Raw genomic sequence first — 18,476 nt, forward strand, 5'->3', positions numbered from 1 at the left:
GCTGTCTGGTTTCATTTTGTCAACTTCAGATGATTTTGATATAGGTCAGGTTTTGACTGTATTTTACAGTATTTTGACATTTAAACAACTTAGAACAGAAATCACACGTGTATGTGAACACTTTGAATTCTCCATTTTTCATTCATGTGAACCAAATTTACTGTGCAAGTTTCATCTCAACAAATTATAATATGACTGATGATAATCAGATTTTTACTATTTTACAGAGCTATGACTCTTACATTTGGGAATATGTATCCCTGTGGCATGTGAATACCATGGTAGTTACATTTATTGTTGGAATTCAACCACATTTGCAAATGATGCTCTTCTCAACAAGGTTACAGATGAGTGCAGTGATGGTCAGATTTTGTCAGTAGATTTTAGAGTTATCTCTTGACTTACTTGGAGTATCTGTTTTTTGAACACTTGAGCATTTACATTGTTTTGTTAGTTTCAGTCAGATTGTCAGGAAAGTTTTGTCTGCAAAAGATGTAAACAAATTTTGATGATCTGCAGGTTTTGAACATGTTTTTTCAACGTTCTGGCCCAGGGTAGACTTATAATAACTTAATATCTTTTGAAAACAAGCATTCACAGTTTTTCCTTTTAATCATGTTAGCTAGAAACTTCAAATTAGCAGGATCTTAGATGATATTGATTTCAACAACAAAAATTGGTTCATGTTTTACTGTTATTGTATTTGACTGAATATACCCAGTTCCCAACACACCAGCCAGTGGAAAGTGCCTATTAGTGACAACTTTTTGTAAAGAGGCAAACATGATATAATCAAATTAGAAAAGGGACCATAAGCATGTGTTCTTGGTATAGAGGGAGACAAAAGGGACCATAAACATTGTTCTTTATTGGCATGTGTTGTTGATATAGAAGGAGACAAAAGGGACCACACTCATTGTTCTTTATTGGTATGTGTTCTTGATATAGAGGGAGACAAAAGGGACCATAAACATTGTTCTTTATTGGTATGTGTTCTTGATATAGAGGAAGATAAAACGGAGCATAAACATTATTCTTTATTGGTATATGTTCTTGATCGAGAGGGAGACAAAAGGGACCATAAACATTGTTCTTTATTGGTATGTGTTATTGATATAGAGGAAGATAAAAGGGACCATAAACATTGTTCTTTAATGGTATGTGTTCTTGATAAAGAAGGAGACAAAAGGGACCATAAACATTGTAATTTATTGGCATGTATTCTTGATATAGAGGGACACAAAATGGACCATAAACATTATCCTTTATTGGCATGTGTTTTTGATATAGAGGGAGACAAAAATGACCTTAAACATTGCTCTTTATTGGTTCATGTTTTACTGTTATTGCATTTTACTGAATATACCCAGTTCTCAATACACCAACCAGTGGACAGTGCCTATTAGTGACAACTTTTTGTAAAGAGGCAAATATGATATAATAAAATTAGAAAAGGGACCATAAACATTTATCTTTATTGGTATGTGTTCTTGATAAAGATGGAGACAAAAAAAGGACCGTAAACATTATTCTTTATTGGTATGTGTTCTCGATATAGAAGTAGACAAAAGGGACCATAAACATTGTTATTTATTGGTATGTGTTCTTGATATAGATGGAGACAAAAGGGACCATAAATATTGTTCTTTATTGGTATGTGTTCTTGATATAGAGGAAGATAAAATGGACCATAAACATTGTTCTTTATTGGTATGTGTTCTTGATATAAAGAGGAAGACAAAAGGGACCATGAACATTGTTCTTTATTTGTATGTGTTCTTGATACAGAGGGAGACAAAAAAAGGACCGTAAACATTATTCTTTATTGGTATGTGTTCTCGATATAGAAGTAGACAAAAGGGACCATAAACATTGTTATTTATTGGTATGTGTTCTTGATATAGAGAGAGAAAAAAGGGACCATAAACATTGTTATTTATTGGTATGTGTTCTTGATATAGATGGAGACAAAAGGGACCATAAATATTGTTCTTTATTGGTATGTGTTCTTGATATAGAGGAAGATAAAATGGACCATAAACATTGTTCTTTATTGGTATGTGTTCTTGATATAAAGAGGAAGACAAAAGGGACCATGAACATTGTTCTTTATTTGTATGTGTTCTTGATACAGAGGGAGACAAAAGGGACCATAAACATTTTCCTTTATTGGTATGTGTTCTTGATATAGAAGGAAACAAAAGGGACCAAAAACATGGTTCTTTATTGGTATGTTTGCTTGATATAGAGGATGACAAAAGGGACCATAAACATTGTTTTTTTATTGGCGTATGTTCTTGATATCGAGGGAGACAGAGCTAGTTTCTGTTTAGACACAAGCACAACAACAAAATATCTTCATTGACCATCCAAGCTCCATTTGGGTTAGGCTAGGGTTAGGGTTAGGGTTAGGGTTTAGGGTTAGGGTTAGCCTATATATTGTGTGCTTAACTTACCCAAGGAGAGTGTAAGAATTTTGTATCTCAGTTTAAGATGACAGCTTTATTTCTCTATCCTTCCTTTAATGTGTAGGGAGTCAGTTGGGGTTGGGATCATGAATTTTGATTCCAGACTTGGGCATTTTAAATAAAATAATGCCATCTTTTTGTACACCTGTTTGTCTATCCATTCTACACCTTTCTAAACAGCAGGGAGGAAATACATCAATTCTTATAGAATAACCATCAACAAGAGTAGTATAATGGAATCAAAGGTCAAATACATACACACAAATTAAAATAACATTTTAAAATGTTATGCCCCTACCAAATCTGTTTGAGAGGGTATATTGTGTTACCACTGTCTGTCCAGTTATTAAGTAACATTGAGGACAGCAAGGTCAATCATCAAGTAACATGAAGGGCAGCAAGGTCAATCATTAAGTGACATGGAGGGCAGCAAGGTCAATTATTAAGTGACATGGAGGGCAGCAAGGTCAATTATTAAGTGACATGGAGGGCAGCAAGGTCAATTATTAAGTGACATGGAGGGCAGCAAGGTCAATTATTAAGTGACATGGAGGACACGAGAGTAGTCATTAAGTAACATGGATGGCAGCAAGGTCAATCATTAAGTGAGATGGAGGCAGCTAGGGTAGTCATTAAGCAACATTGAGTGCAGCAAGGTCAATCATTTAATGACATTGAGGGAAGCTAGGCCAGTCATTAAATAGCAAGGAGGGCAGCTAGGCCATTCATTAAGTGACATAGAGGGCAGCTATGCCAGTTGTTATGTGACATGAAAGCATCAGGGTTGGTCATTAAGTATCCAGTCGTCTTCAGATATTTTTACACTCCTCTTACTGACACTAGAACAGATTGGGGAGCAGATTATACTTTATCACAGACAAATGAAATTTGCCTTTCAATGTACTACCAAACTCTCTCCTGATTGGTCAAATCTTGCACATGATGTGGTGTTTATAGGCCCAAATAATAAATCTTGGCGGCCCAGAAACCAAATTTCATTCCACCTTTTGTCATACAAATATTTCCTCACCTACCAGCAGCAAAATTTAGTCTTGTAAATATTATAATATTCTGTTTTCCCAAATTACCACCATGGTTATTAAAATCTCTCAAAGTAATATTTGATCTTTTAGATTCCAGAAGTCCTCTACATATTTTCTCAATTTCTCGAGTAAAGTCATGAAATCAGAGACACATATTATGGTTTTATGTCACCGTATATTATGGTTTAAAAGATGGAGACAGGGTTCGAGCTGTTGTTGCAAGAGTCCATGGCACCATTACAAACCACTTTCTGGATAAATCCTGTTGGCTGCCTTAATGTGACTAAGTCATAATGGTATTATAGGTAAAGAAAGGACCAATAAACCAGCCAGAACTTCTCAGCAGTTACCAATTTCAAATCAGCAGGTTTATCTTACTTGGCAAAATATGTGGAATGAAACTTTCACAAACTTCAGGACATGAAACGCATCAACGGAGATTGGCATCCCTCATGTAGAACAATCTCTCCCCTTACACACATGTACACTCCTTTCTGACACTTATACTTACTCCCCTCACACAACAGCACAGTCCCACTCTCAGACTAAAGCACACTCTTTACATTATACACCAGTACACTCAACCCCTCAGACACTAGTACTGACCTTCCCACAGACACCATTATTCGCCTCTCCACTGACTCTATTACACTACATCCTCAAACACCAGTACACTCCAATCAGATACAAGTTCACCCTCCTCTTACACACTAGTATACTCCACTTATATGACACAAATATACCTCACTCTTCCCCTCAGAAACCATTACTCTACTTACCTCATATTCTAGTACGCTACTCCCCTCAGACACCAGTATAATTCTTAACTCAAAAACTAGTAATCTTCCCCTTAGGAAACTAGTGCAGTTCTCTTCTCAGAAACCTGAAAAATCACACCTTTGCACACGTTATACACTTCTCCATGTTACAGCTGAAATGATTACCAAATATTGAATGCATTTGGATAGCGTTCATATATTTGTCAGTGTTAATAAGGCTGCCAAATTCATCTATTCTTTCTGGTCTACTTTGGTATTTACGAACACACGCACATGCACACACACACACACACACAACTGCCAATCCACATTGAAAACATGGAACTCTGTGACCTAATTCTAGTTAAATGACATTTTAGATGTGTTGGTTTAATATTTGTTGGATTGAGACCAAACTTTGAATGAATGCAGTTGTTATTTTTATGGTTATCTTGAAACTTGGTATGACATAAAACATTCCTTTAGCCCTGAAGATGAACAATAGTTATTTAGTGTTTTTTCTGATTTTTGTGACATTTTTAACACATTATTGGCTATATCAAGCTGCAGAAATGGGAGCCTAAGTATTGTTCCCAAGGATATTCCAAAGCAGCCAACTCAGGTTGGCCAAGGCAACCTTTGGATCATGGGCTAGACATACTAACAATGAAACAACTATGCCTCTCTTTGTACAAAAGGTAACGAACGTCAGAAACTCTTGTTAATATGGTAGATAAAGTCTATGTTGACATTGATGTGACACCTATTCTGTACCATGTTGACACTGATAATGAAACAAATTCAATACCATGTTGACATTGATATAACCCCTATTCTGTACATGTTGTTATTGATATGACCTGTTATGTACCATGTTGACATTGATTGACCATCAATTTTATACAAAGTTGACATTGATATGACCCCTATTCTATACCATGTTGATATTGATATGACCTCTATTCAATACCATGTTGATCAATTTTATACAAAGTTGACATTGATATGATCCCTATTCTATACCATGTTGACATTGATTGACCATCTATTTTATACTATGTTGACATTGATTTGAACCCTATTCAATTCTTTTCAAATTGCCATATTACATGTTATTTTATCAAGAGCACCTGAGTGACAGTAAACATACAGAGCAATTCTGTGAGTAATCCGACTATTTAGAATTTGGACAGGATTTACCCTTTGAGTGGTAGTTTGAATTTCAAGTGGCTTAGCACATGTGAAGTTATTACCTTGTAAAATAATTCAGCCTTACATAGTTTTCATTTTGCCTTGTTTGTTTTGTTTGTAAAATGCTTCCACATGTGCAGTGTAAAGAATCAAATATTTGCTAAGAATATTCAAAAGAAAGCATCCTGATTAAAATGTTTGGTTATTTGTTTTAGCTCCACTCCACTCCCTGTACTTAGAGATCCACAATTATGTTTTCCACAGTCTAGCCCTTTCCCTAGAAGCATTACTTACAGTTCCACTCCCTGTACACCATTATATTTTCAGTCTAGTCCTTTCCCTTGACACATTAATTACAGCTCCACTCCCTGTATTTAGAGATCTACCCTTATTATTTTCCACAGTCTAATCCTTTTTCTCTTGAAGTATTAATTACAGCTTTACTCTCTGTACTTAGAGACCTCTCCGGTGGACTAGTGGTTAGAGCGTCCGCCTCGGATGCGGGAGGTCGTGGGTTTGATCCCCGGCTGAGTCATACCAAAGACCTGCAAAAATGGTACTAACAGCTGCCTTGCTTGGCGCTCAGCGTTAAGAGGTTAGTGTTAGGACTGGTCGGCCCGGTGTCAGGATAATGTCACTGGGTGGGACATCATGCTACATGTCTGCGGCATGATGCCCCAGTGCTAGACATCACTATAAACTGCCACATTGCAGACATCATAGCGATATGACTGAAAAATTGTTAAAGCTACGTTAAAAATCCAAATCACATCACATCACTCTGTACTTAGAGATCAACCCTTATATTTTCCACTGTCTAGTCCTTTCCCTCGAAGTACTAATAATTACAGTTCCATTCCCTGTAGTTAGAGATCCACCCTTATATTTTCCACAGTATAGCCTTTCCTATGAAGCATTAATGGAAGACCTTACTGCAAAACTTAACAAATTTTAGAAGTCACCATTGGATTTTTTGATGAACGCAGTTGCAGTCAAAACAAAATTATTCAGGCCTTGAAATCATAAAACTTCTGAGACCAAGTTTGAGCCTGTGAATTTGACTGAGAGTGAAAAATCAATCTCAGACCCAAGCTTACTTTTATGACATCTGGGCCAGGTTTTAAAGAGAGTACATCTAGCACCATTGGATTTTTTGATGAACGCAGTTGCAGTCAAAACAAAATTATTCAGGCCTTGAAATCATAAAACTTCTGAGACCAAGTTTGAGCCTGTGAATTTGACTGAGAGTGAAAAATCAATCTCAGACCCAAGCTTACTTTTATGACATCTGGGCCAGGTTTTAAAGAGAGTACATCTAGCAGTCCCATTTCTTTTTCTAACAGAGAGTACCTTTTGAAGTCCGATTTATTTTTATTAATGAGAGTAATTTTAGATATCCCATTTCTTTTACCAAGGTATGCAAACAAATAGGAAATTTAGTTTGTTTGCTTATTACTTATTTCAACATCAGAATTTGTTTTCCAGATAAAAGATGCACAGAGTTTTACAATCTCATGAGTGGGTCCAGTGGAGAAATTCGCAGATCATGCGAAGGAAGGATTTGTGAATGCCTTGAAGGTTAGCACAGCACATGTGAACTTAAACATTTATTTCAGGCAATAAGTCAGCACATGTGAACTTAAACATTTATTTCAGGCAATAAGTCAGCACATGTGAACTTAAACGTTTATTTCAGGCAAAAAGTCAGCACATGTGAACTTAAACGTTTATTTCAGGCAGTAAGTCAACACTGTGATTGATCACTTTAAATAAATTACTTTGTTTTAATGTTGAAACTTGACATTTAAGATAATGTACACATTGTTTAGGTTTTCCTATTCTGGATTGCACTTCGTATATGAAGACATTGACAAACAGTTGCCATCTTTGCTTCCCGCATGATATGTCGTATGGCAGATAACTCTCCCATATAATTCCAGGATGCAATGAATAATATAAAGATTTTAATAATACATGAAAGAATATTTCTTAGAAAGTCCAAATTGATGTATAAAGTATCCAGAAAAGCCATTCATGTCTATCTAAGCAATATCTTTCACCAAAGAGATGTTGATGGTACTCCAAATTTTTAGGTCCATAAGAAGTAAAAATAACATAATACCAAGGCCAAATAAGGAATTGTTTAAAAAAAGTTGTCAATATACTGGTCCATTGGTATGGAACAACATTCCCAGTGATATAAGGCGGCTCCTAACATTTCTTCTTTTCATAATCATTGTCTCAAATGGATGAAATCTTTAAGCAATTGAACAGTTCTAGTACAATAAATACTGCCTGCGTGTCGGTAATTTTGCATCATTTTCACAGTTGAAGTTTTCAATGCAGGATGATATTTTATATTTTATATATGTTTATGTGTTCACATATGCCTGTGCATGTAATTTTATTTTTAAAATCACTTAATTATTTAGTGTCAGGTCAGATTGTACACATCGTATTTATATACTGTATATATTGTACATAACAAATAGAAGGTCTCAATGTAGATTAGTTCTGTAAATAATTGAGTTAACTTCTCTAAATAAAGTCTTTATTGTTATTATTATTATTATTATTATTATTATTATTATTACAGTGTTCATGTCACATTTTTTATGGAACATCACCTGTAGGTAGAGGCAGAGATGTATTATTTTTGGGCACTGTAGATCTAGGCATAAGATCGCTGAAGTCAAAGTGTGATTCTCTAGGCCACATCAAATGTCCAGTGTCCTCAGAACATTTTCATCAAGTAAGTCAACTATACTTGGACAGGGGCAGCTCCCTACTGAAGGTCAAGCAGTGAAAGGCCAGGGTTGCTGGCACCAGCATTTCATTTTTGGTTATATGATGGTCAGAACATTTGTGATGGCCTGTTGTTGGTCATGCATCAGTTCATTAACATATGTTTGTTACTCTTCCTACACTATTTAGATTACCTTGAAACTTGATACACATTCATCCCAATGACTAGTTGGTCCTAAATGCAAATGGTACAGCTCAGATAGCCAATATTGCTATTACAGCAGCCATCTTGAAGATCTTGTTACTGAACAGATGGTCATATCAGCATGGGATATTCACTAAAAGATCCCTTGTGATGTTTATTTGGTCCTAAATTGTTGTTCTTGTTGTTGTTATAGGGTTTAATGCCATTTTTCAGCACAAGATAGGCTATACATGGCCGCCAGTATAATTGGTGGAGGAAGAACCCTGGAAAACACTAGGAAGAACCACCGACCCACGAGAAGCTACTGGCAGGCTTTCTCACGTACCAACGTCAGCCGAGGCTGAGACTCAGACTCACGCAGACAGAGGTGAGATGGCAGTGATTCATAACGGTGAGTGCTTTAGACCACTCGGCCACTCGGGATCCCCCTAAATTGTTGTCAATCTGACCATCATTATGACCACCATAACAACTATGTTGAAAATTTATGATCACAATTCCTCCTTGATGGATGGTCATGTGGGGAAAGAGTTTTCACCAAAAGATTTCTTGTGATGTCCAGTTGGTCCAAAATGAAAATGGCGCCAACCTGCCAACACTTATGGCCACCATGGCAGCCATCTTGAAAATGTTATTATCTCTCTTTCTAAAGAAAACTCATTGACACAAGGTTTTCAACCAGAAGACTACATATGGTATCTAGACAGTCAAAAATGAAAGTTATTGCTGATTCATTCACCACCGAAAAATATTGTTAATATTACTCCATCTCAATGGATGGTCATATTGGCATGAGGTTTTCATGAAAAGACTTCTTATGATATCTAATTGGTCCTAAACTGTAAATGGTGCTGATCTGATGTTCATTCTTTTCACTAAAATGGCCTTCTTGAAAATTTTGTTATGGCTTCTCCTCCTAAATGAATGGTCATATTGACATGGACTTTTACCTGAAGACTTTGTCTCAATAGACGTTAAGATGATTCGGATGATGAGCTGATTTGGCTTGTATTTCTACGAGCTATTGCCCAAGTCTGACTTGAAATATTCATCTTACTGGCTTGTGAAAGCTATAGAATTTACACTTTTTGTTTGGTTTCAATTCAATTCACTGTGAAATTTCATCTCTACAAAAGCTCTGATGAGTTTTCTGATGACCAGACTTATGGCCCTTGGACAACTTAGAAAAGTCTTCTGAGATGTAAACACTCTAGGATTCACACTTTTGAGTATTTGATTTAAACCAAATTGGCTGTCTGGTTTCATTTTGTCAACTTCAGATGATTTTGATATAGGTCAGGTTTTGACTGTATTTTACAGTATTTTGACTTTTAAACAACTTAGAACAGAAATCACACGTGTATGTGAACACTTTGAATTCTCCATTTTTCATTCATGTGAACCAAATTTACTGTGCAAGTTTCATCTCAACAAATTATAATATGACTGATGATAATCAGATTTTTACTATTTTACAGAGCTATGACTCTTACATTTGGGAATATGTATCCCTGTGGCATGTGAATACCATGGTAGTTACATTTATTGTTGGAATTCAACCACATTTGCAAATGATGCTCTTCTCAACAAGGTTACAGATGAGTGCAGTGATGGTCAGATTTTGTCAGTAGATTTTAGAGTTATCTCTTGACTTACTTGGAATATCTGTTTTTTTGAACACTTGAGCATTTACATTGTTTTGTTAGTTTCAGTCAGATTGTCAGGAAAGTTTTGTCTGCAAAAGATGTAAACAAATTTTGATGATCTGCAGGTTTTGAACATGTTTTTTCAACGTTCTGGCCCAGGGTAGACTTATAATAACTTAATATCTTTTGAAAACAAGCATTCACAGTTTTTCCTTTTAATCATGTTAGCTAGAAGCTTCAAATTAGCAGGATCTTAGATGATATTGATTTCAACAACAAAAATTGGTTCATGTTTTACTGTTATTGTATTTGACTGAATATACCCAGTTCCCAACACACCAGCCAGTGGAAAGTGCCTATTAGTGACAACTTTTTGTAAAGAGGCAAACATGATATAATCAAATTAGAAAAGGGACCATAAGCATGTGTTCTTGGTATAGAGGGAGACAAAAGGGACCATAAACATTGTTCTTTATTGGCATGTGTTGTTGATATAGAAGGAGACAAAAGGGACCACACTCATTGTTCTTTATTGGTATGTGTTCTTGATATAGAGGGAGACAAAAGGGACCATAAACATTGTTCTTTATTGGTATGTGTTCTTGATATAGAGGAAGATAAAACGGAGCATAAACATTATTCTTTATTGGTATATGTTCTTGATCGAGAGGGAGACAAAAGGGACCATAAACATTGTTCTTTATTGGTATGTGTTATTGATATAGAGGAAGATAAAAGGGACCATAAACATTGTTCTTTAATGGTATGTGTTCTTGATAAAGAAGGAGAGAAAAGGGACCATAAACATTTATCTTTATTGGCATGTGTTCTTGATAAAGATGGAGACAAAAAAAGGACCGTAAACATTATTCTTTATTGGTATGTGTTCTCGATATAGAAGTAGACAAAAGGGACCATAAACATTGTTATTTATTGGTATGTGTTCTTGATATAGAGGGAGAAAAAAGGGACCATAAACATTGTTATTTATTGGTATGTGTTCTTGATATAGATGGAGACAAAAGGGACCATAAATATTGTTCTTTATTGGTATGTGTTCTTGATATAGAGGAAGATAAAATGGACCATAAACATTGTTCTTTATTGGTATGTGTTCTTGATATAAAGAGGAAGACAAAAGGGACCATGAACATTGTTCTTTATTTGTATGTGTTCTTGATATAGAGGGAGACAAAAGGGACCATAAACATTTTCCTTTATTGGTATGTGTTCTTGATATAGAAGGAAACAAAAGGGACCATAAACATGGTTCTTTATTGGTATGTTTGCTTGATATAGAGGATGACAAAAGGGACCATAAACATTGTTTTTTTATTGGCGTATGTTCTTGATATCGAGGGAGACAGAGCTAGTTTCTGTTTAGACACAAGCACAACAACAAAATATCTTCATTGACCATCCAAGCTCCATTTGGGAAAAATTGCAAAATGTGTTTCTATGTGCAGAAAAAATTCAGGTCATTTAATATTTATGAATGAAGCTTACAAAACTGCAAAATAATAAGAATAAGAGTACTGTCTTTATTTCAAGAGGGCAACTCAATTAGTTAAGTACAACTTATCACCCTTGAGGCCCTCTACAATAATATATATATATATATATATATATATATATATATATATATATATATATATATATATATATATATATATATATATATATATATATATATATAGATAGATAGATAGATAGATAGATAGACAGATAGATAGATAAATAGAGAGATAGATCGAGATAGATATTTTTTATAACTATTTTTCTTCATACAGATTTTATTTATATGAACTATTTAAGTAAGCACAGTTATAAATACATACTAAAATGAATTATGAAAGTAGGAGAATTTAACTGCATATTATATAACAAAAATGTCATCTCTCCAATAACCATGTTTTGAAAATGACTTCATGTGTACATAGCAGTTAATAATTACATCTCATTAGGTATATCTTTTGCCTACTCTATAAAAATGTGGCATGCGGTAAAGTTTACATCATTATTGTACTTTCTCCTAAACAACATTAAAGACATTTTACCCTCTTTTATAAACATGCTGATATAAAAGATGCAAAATAAGCAAGTGGTAAGTTTGAAGAGTAGCACTGTCATAAATCCAGAAACTCAAACCTGAACTTATATTTTCAGGTTTGTTTGTTAATATGTAGGTTAGAAATAGTGAATGTACATTATTAAAGGATTTAACATAACAAGGCTCTAATGTTACTTTTTGTGTCATTTTAAAGATTTGATAACACATCACTGGCTTACATTTCATGTATCTGCTATCTCTATATTTCTCTTTCATATTCAGGGGCATGTCCCAAGTGTTACGAAGAGGAAAAAGGATCAATTAAAGGGATTTACAAAATACCTTTCGGTTATGTGATGGACAAGGCATGTGATCAATCCCAAGCTGATTACAGTAAGTACCCGTAAATGTTGCCAACATTAGATCCAATTGTGTTCAAATAGGTGATTACAGTAAATACCTGTAAATGTTGTCAACATTAGATCCAATTGTATTCAAATAGCCGATTACAGTAAGTACATGTAAATGTTGCCAACATTAGATCCAATTGTGTTCAAATAGGTGATTACAGTAAGTACCTGTAAATGTTGCCAACATCAGATCCAATTGTGTTCAAATAGATGATTACAATAAGTATCTGTAAATGTTGCCAACATTAGATCCAATTGTGTTTAAATAGATGGTCACAGTAAGTACCTGTAAATGTTGCTTGTATCAGATCCAACTGTGTTCAAATAGATGATTACAGTAAGTACCTGTAAATGTTGCCAACATTATATCCAATTGTGTTTAAATAGATGGTCACAGTAAGTACCTGTAAATGTTGCCTCTATCAGATCCAATTGTATTCAAATAAATGATTACAATTAGTACCTGTAAATGTTGCCAACATCAGATCCAATTGTATTCAAATAGATGATTACAGTAAGTACATGTAAATGTTGCCAACGTCAGATCGAGTCGTGTTCAAATACATCATTACAGTAAGTACCTGTAAATGTTGCCAACATCAGATCCAGTTGTATTCAAATAGATGGTCACAGTAAGTACCTGTAAATGTTGCCAACATTAGATCCAATTGTGTTCAAATGGATGATTACAGTAAGTACCTGTAAATGTTGCCAACATCAGATCCAGTTGTATTCAAATAGATGGTCACAGTAAGTACCTGTAAATATTGCCAACATCAAATCCAATTGTGTTCAAATAAATGGTCACAGTAAGTGCCTGTAAATGTTGCCAACATTAGATCCAATTGTGTTTAAATAGATGGTCACAGTAAGTACCTGTAAATGTTGCCTGTATCAGTTCCAATTGTATTCAAATAAATGATTACAGTAAGTACCTGTAAATGTTGCCAACATTAGATCCAATTGTGTTCAAATAAATGATTACAGTAAGTATCTGTAAATTTTGCCAACATCACATCCAATTGTGTTCAAATAGATGGCCACAGTATGTACCTGTAAATGTTGCCAACATTAGATTCAATTGTGTTCAAATAGATGGTCACAGTAAGTACCTGTAAATGTTGCCAACATCAGATCCAGTTGTATTCAAATGGATGATTACAGTAAGTACCTGTAAATGTTGCCAACATCAGATCCAGTTGTATTCAAATAGATGGTCACAGTAAGTACCTGTAAATGTTGCCAACATTAGATCCAATTGTGTTCAAATGGATGATTACAGTAAGTACCTGTAAATGTTGCCAACATCAGATCCAGTTGTGTTCAAATAGATGATTACAGTAAGTACCTGTAAATGTTACCAACATCAGATCCAATTCTGTTCAAATAGATCGTCACAGTAAGTACCTGTAAATATTGCCAACATCAAATCCAATTGTGTTCAAATAAATGGTCACAGTAAGTGCCTGTAAATGTTGCCAACATTAGATCCAATTGTGTTCAAATGGATGATTACAGTAAGTACCTGTAAATGTTGCCAACATTAGATCCAATTGTGTTCAAATGGATGATTACAGTAAGTACCTGTAAATGTTGCCAACATTAGATCCAATTGTGTTCAAATGGATGATTACAGTAAGTACCTGTAAATGTTGCCAACATCAGATCCAACTGTATTCAAATAGAGGATTACAGTAAGCACCTGTAAATGTTGCCAACATTAGATCCAGTTGTGTTCAAATAGATGATTACAGTAAGTACCTGTAAATGTTGCCAACATCAGATCCAATTCTGTTCAAATAGATCGTCACAGTAAGTACCTGTAAATATTGCCAACATCAAATCCAATTGTGTTCAAATAAATGGTCACAGTAAGTGCCTGTAAATGTTGCCAACATTAGATCCAATTGTGTTTAAATAGATGGTCACAGTAAGTACCTGTAAATGTTGCCTGTATCAGTTCCAATTGTATTCAAATAAATGATTACAGTAAGTACCTGTAAATGTTGCCAACATTAGATCCAATTGTGTTCAAATAGATGATTACAGTAAGTATCTGTAAATTTTGCCAACATCACATCCAATTGTGTTCAAATAGATGGCCACAGTATGTACCTGTAAATGTTGCCAACATTAGATTCAATTGTGTTCAAATAGATGGTCACAGTAAGTACCTGTAAATGTTGCCAACATTAGATCCAGTTGTATTCAAATGGATGATTACAGTAAGTACCTGTAAATGTTGCCAACATCAGGTCCAGTTGTATTCAAATAGATGGTCACAGTAAGTACCTGTAAATGTTGCCAACATCAGATCCAGTTGTGTTCAAATAGATGATTACAGTAAGTACCTGTAAATGTTGCCAACATCAGATCCAATTGTGTTCAAATAGATGGTCACAGTAAGTACCTGTAAATGTTGTCAACATCAGATCCAGTTGTATTCAAATGGATGATTACAGTAAGTACCTGTAAATGTTGCCAACATTAGATCCAGTTGTATTCAAATAGATGGTCACAGTAAGTACCTGTAAATGTTGCCAACATCAGATCCAGTTGTGTTCAAATAGATGATTACAGTAAGTACCTGTAAATGTTGCCAACATCAGATCCAATTGTGTTCAAATAGATGGTCACAGTAAGTACCTGTAAATGTTGCCAACATCAGATCCAACTGTATTCAAATAGAGGATTACAGTAAGCACCTGTAAATGTTGCCAACATTAGATCCAGTTGTGTTCAAATAGATGATTACAGTAAGTACCTGTAAATGTTGCCAACATCAGATCCAATTGTGTTCAAATAGATGGTCACAGTAAGTACCTGTAAATGTTGCCAACATCAGATCCAACTGTATTCAAATAGAGGATTACAGTAAGCACCTGTAAATGTTGCCAACATTAGATCCAGTTGTGTTCAAATAGATGATTACAGTAAGTACCTGTAAATGTTGCCAACATCAGATCCAATTGTATTCAAATAGATGATAGCAGTACGTACCTGTAAAATGTTGCCTACATCAGATCCAGTTGTGTTCAAATAGATGATTACAGTAAGTACCTATAAATGTTGCCAACATCAGATCCAGTTGTGTTCAAATAGATGATCACAGTAAGTACTTGTAAATGTTGCCTGTATCAGATCCAATTGTGTTCAAATGGATGATCACAGTAAATACCTGTAAATGTTGTTAACATTAGATCCAATTGTGTTCAGATACATGTTTGCAGTAAGTACCTGTAAATGTTGCCAACATCAGATCCAATTGTATTCAAATAGATTATTACAGTAAGTACCTGTAAATGTTGCCAACATTAGATCCAATTGTGTTCAAATAGATGATCACAGTAAGTACCTGTAAATGTTGCCAACATCATATCCAATTGTGTACAGATATGCGCCTCTCTCACATCTTCCACCATATGGCATGTCACACAAAAAGTATACTTTTGGACTTCCAAACCTATACACACTGAAGGCATTTCTGCAAAACAATTTCTCAAATTGCATTAGTGATGAAATGATTAGGGAGGGTACTTATTGTCCACCACTGCTACTATAATCTTCTCTCTTTCTAAAGACTGTATATTTCCCATCTGCTTTCCACTTCGAAACAGTTCTGGAGATTACTTATCCCTTTCACAGTGTATTACCAAGTTATGAAACAAGCTTGAATGGGACATTGTATCCATTAGAATGCAGAAAAGTTGTTGTTAAAGTTAGTCATTTATTATAAGAGAAAGATTGCAGCGGAGGTAAATGATGAAATTTTTATTAATTGTTCAAGAACAGAATTTGAAACTCTGACCTGGAATAGACGCATAGCAGACAAATCTGGAAATAATGTTTCTATTAAACCTTTGGTATTTTTCCTTCATTAAAATGCATTAAAATAAATATAATGGTCAGATGAATATTAACAAAATGTAATATGAATTATAAAGACAGAGTGTCATTATTAGAGTTCTAGCTATAACATAATCTGGCATGCAATAATAGCTTGTTTTTATTGACATTTCTTCCATGTAAGTATTGATCACCAAATTTGTCTTTTACCCTATTAGTCAGCAATTAATATGGATATATTGTAATTAGTCAGCAATTAATATGATTATATTGTAATTAGTCAGCAATTAATATGGATATATTGTAGTCAGCAATTAATATGGATACATTGTAATTAGTCAACAATTGATATGGATATATTGTAATTGATATGGATATATTGTAATTAGTCAGCAATTAATATGGATATATTGTTATTAGTCAGCAATTAATATGGATATATCGTAATTAATCAGCAATTAATATGGATATATTGTAATTAGTCAGCAATTAATATGGATATATTGTAATATAAAATTTCCGGAAAAATAATGGCATAGTTCAGGATATATAATTATCTTAGCTACACATTATGGTAAGTCAGTTAGCTGCATTATGTACAATTTAGTTCCTTCCACATGGGTCCATTTAGTCTCAGTCTCCCCTTCACCCCTCCTCATTAGCATCAGAAAAAGCACCTACCACTGTCAAGAAATATATCAGGTATAGTGTATGCATCTCCCTCTAATTAGTATTATAAGCTATATTCAAACCTACTTAAATTGTATCTATTTGATTTTAATTTATGCTGTGTACAATATCAGATTGTCACCTTTAGATTGGGTACTATTTGCAATTAGACGGCACTATAGGAAAAGACAGTAACAGAATAATGGCTAATGCTTTCTTTTGTCATCTTTGTAAGTAAATGGGTATACTTTGGTCATATTTATTTACTTGCTTTTCATGTACTTGGTGTCAAGTATTCTTACTTAAATTGATGACTGATGTTTTTATGACAGTTTAACAAAAACCACATTGTATGTATGTTTGAAGAACATCTAGATGACTTGACTTTACTATCCTGCAGTTATACAAATATTTAACAATTTTCTAAATTTGAAAATATTTTGGATTTGGTTTCTTGATCATCATGTCTACAATGGGGACATATATATTTTATAAACACATATCTAGTTGGCCCTAACATTTTGAATTTGATGTTTTTGATTGTAATTGCTGTGCCAGACATTTAAAACTTGGCTGTGTTCACAACAATATAAAATTCCCAGAATATTATAAGGATACTAGAATGCACAGGTACTTAGAGGGAACATTAAATCTAATCCTGCAGTTGTTAAGAATGGGGTTTCACAACGTTTAATTTTAGGGTTTGTTGTTTTTATATTATGTATGATTTGCTGTTAAGAATTGGGTTCCACAAGGTTTCATTCTATGGTCTATTTTTATATTTTATAGATGAATTCCTGTGGGGTTCCACAAGGATTAATTCTAGGGTCTATTGTTTTATATTATGTATGATTTGCTGTTAAGCAGTGGCTTCCACAAGATTTAATTCTAGGATCTATTGTTTTTATATTGTATATGATATGCTACTTCATATTAAGGAGGATTGGTCATAAAATGTGGTATCATTTAACTTTCTTAAAAATTGATATTGTTATATAGCTAAGTGTTCAAGCAATCCAAAATCACTTACAAATGTTGCTGTGCATTGTTGTGTGCTACACATGGCTGAGTATATATCCCCTAGTAAGGGTCATTATATAACAGAGTATGGAATAAAGTACCTTTTCACCAATTGTTCATAAAGATAATGCCTGAATGAGTATTTAAAAGTTTACTAACTTAGCACATACTAAAGATGACACATGCATTATAACTAGTACACAAATAAGTATGTTGGTATTTTGCTGAGTTACAATTTGTTGGGGGGGGGGGTATTGAAAATCTAAATTTGCAAAAATAAATAATATTTAAAAAATCCTTTATAGTTAGTAAAGAGACCGACATGATATTCTAATGATTACTTTTGTATGAATTTATTTTGTGTGTAATATTTAATGTTTAATATGTGTACTGGAAACTTCTAAAAGCTTCTTAGGGCTTAATTA

The 18,476-nt window shown here is 34.2% G+C and overlaps 1 protein-coding gene across 1 annotated transcript in view; it reads left to right on the forward strand.

Annotated features, from left to right (window-relative positions):
* LOC149773176 (complement C3-like) overlaps window positions 1-18,476 on the forward strand; it is a 519,398-nt gene that overhangs the window by 476,356 nt on the left and 24,566 nt on the right. The window contains exons 35-36 of the mRNA XM_089946681.1: window positions 6,946-7,038; window positions 12,389-12,499. Of these exons, the coding sequence (XP_089802807.1) occupies window positions 6,946-7,038; window positions 12,389-12,499 (204 nt within the window). The remainder of the gene's footprint in view (window positions 1-6,945; window positions 7,039-12,388; window positions 12,500-18,476) is intronic.

This window comes from Sinohyriopsis cumingii, unplaced genomic scaffold (genome assembly GCF_028554795.1).
Source record: "Sinohyriopsis cumingii isolate HCF-2022 unplaced genomic scaffold, ASM2855479v2 utg000837l, whole genome shotgun sequence".
In the NCBI taxonomy this organism is placed as follows: domain Eukaryota; kingdom Metazoa; phylum Mollusca; class Bivalvia; order Unionida; family Unionidae; genus Sinohyriopsis; species Sinohyriopsis cumingii.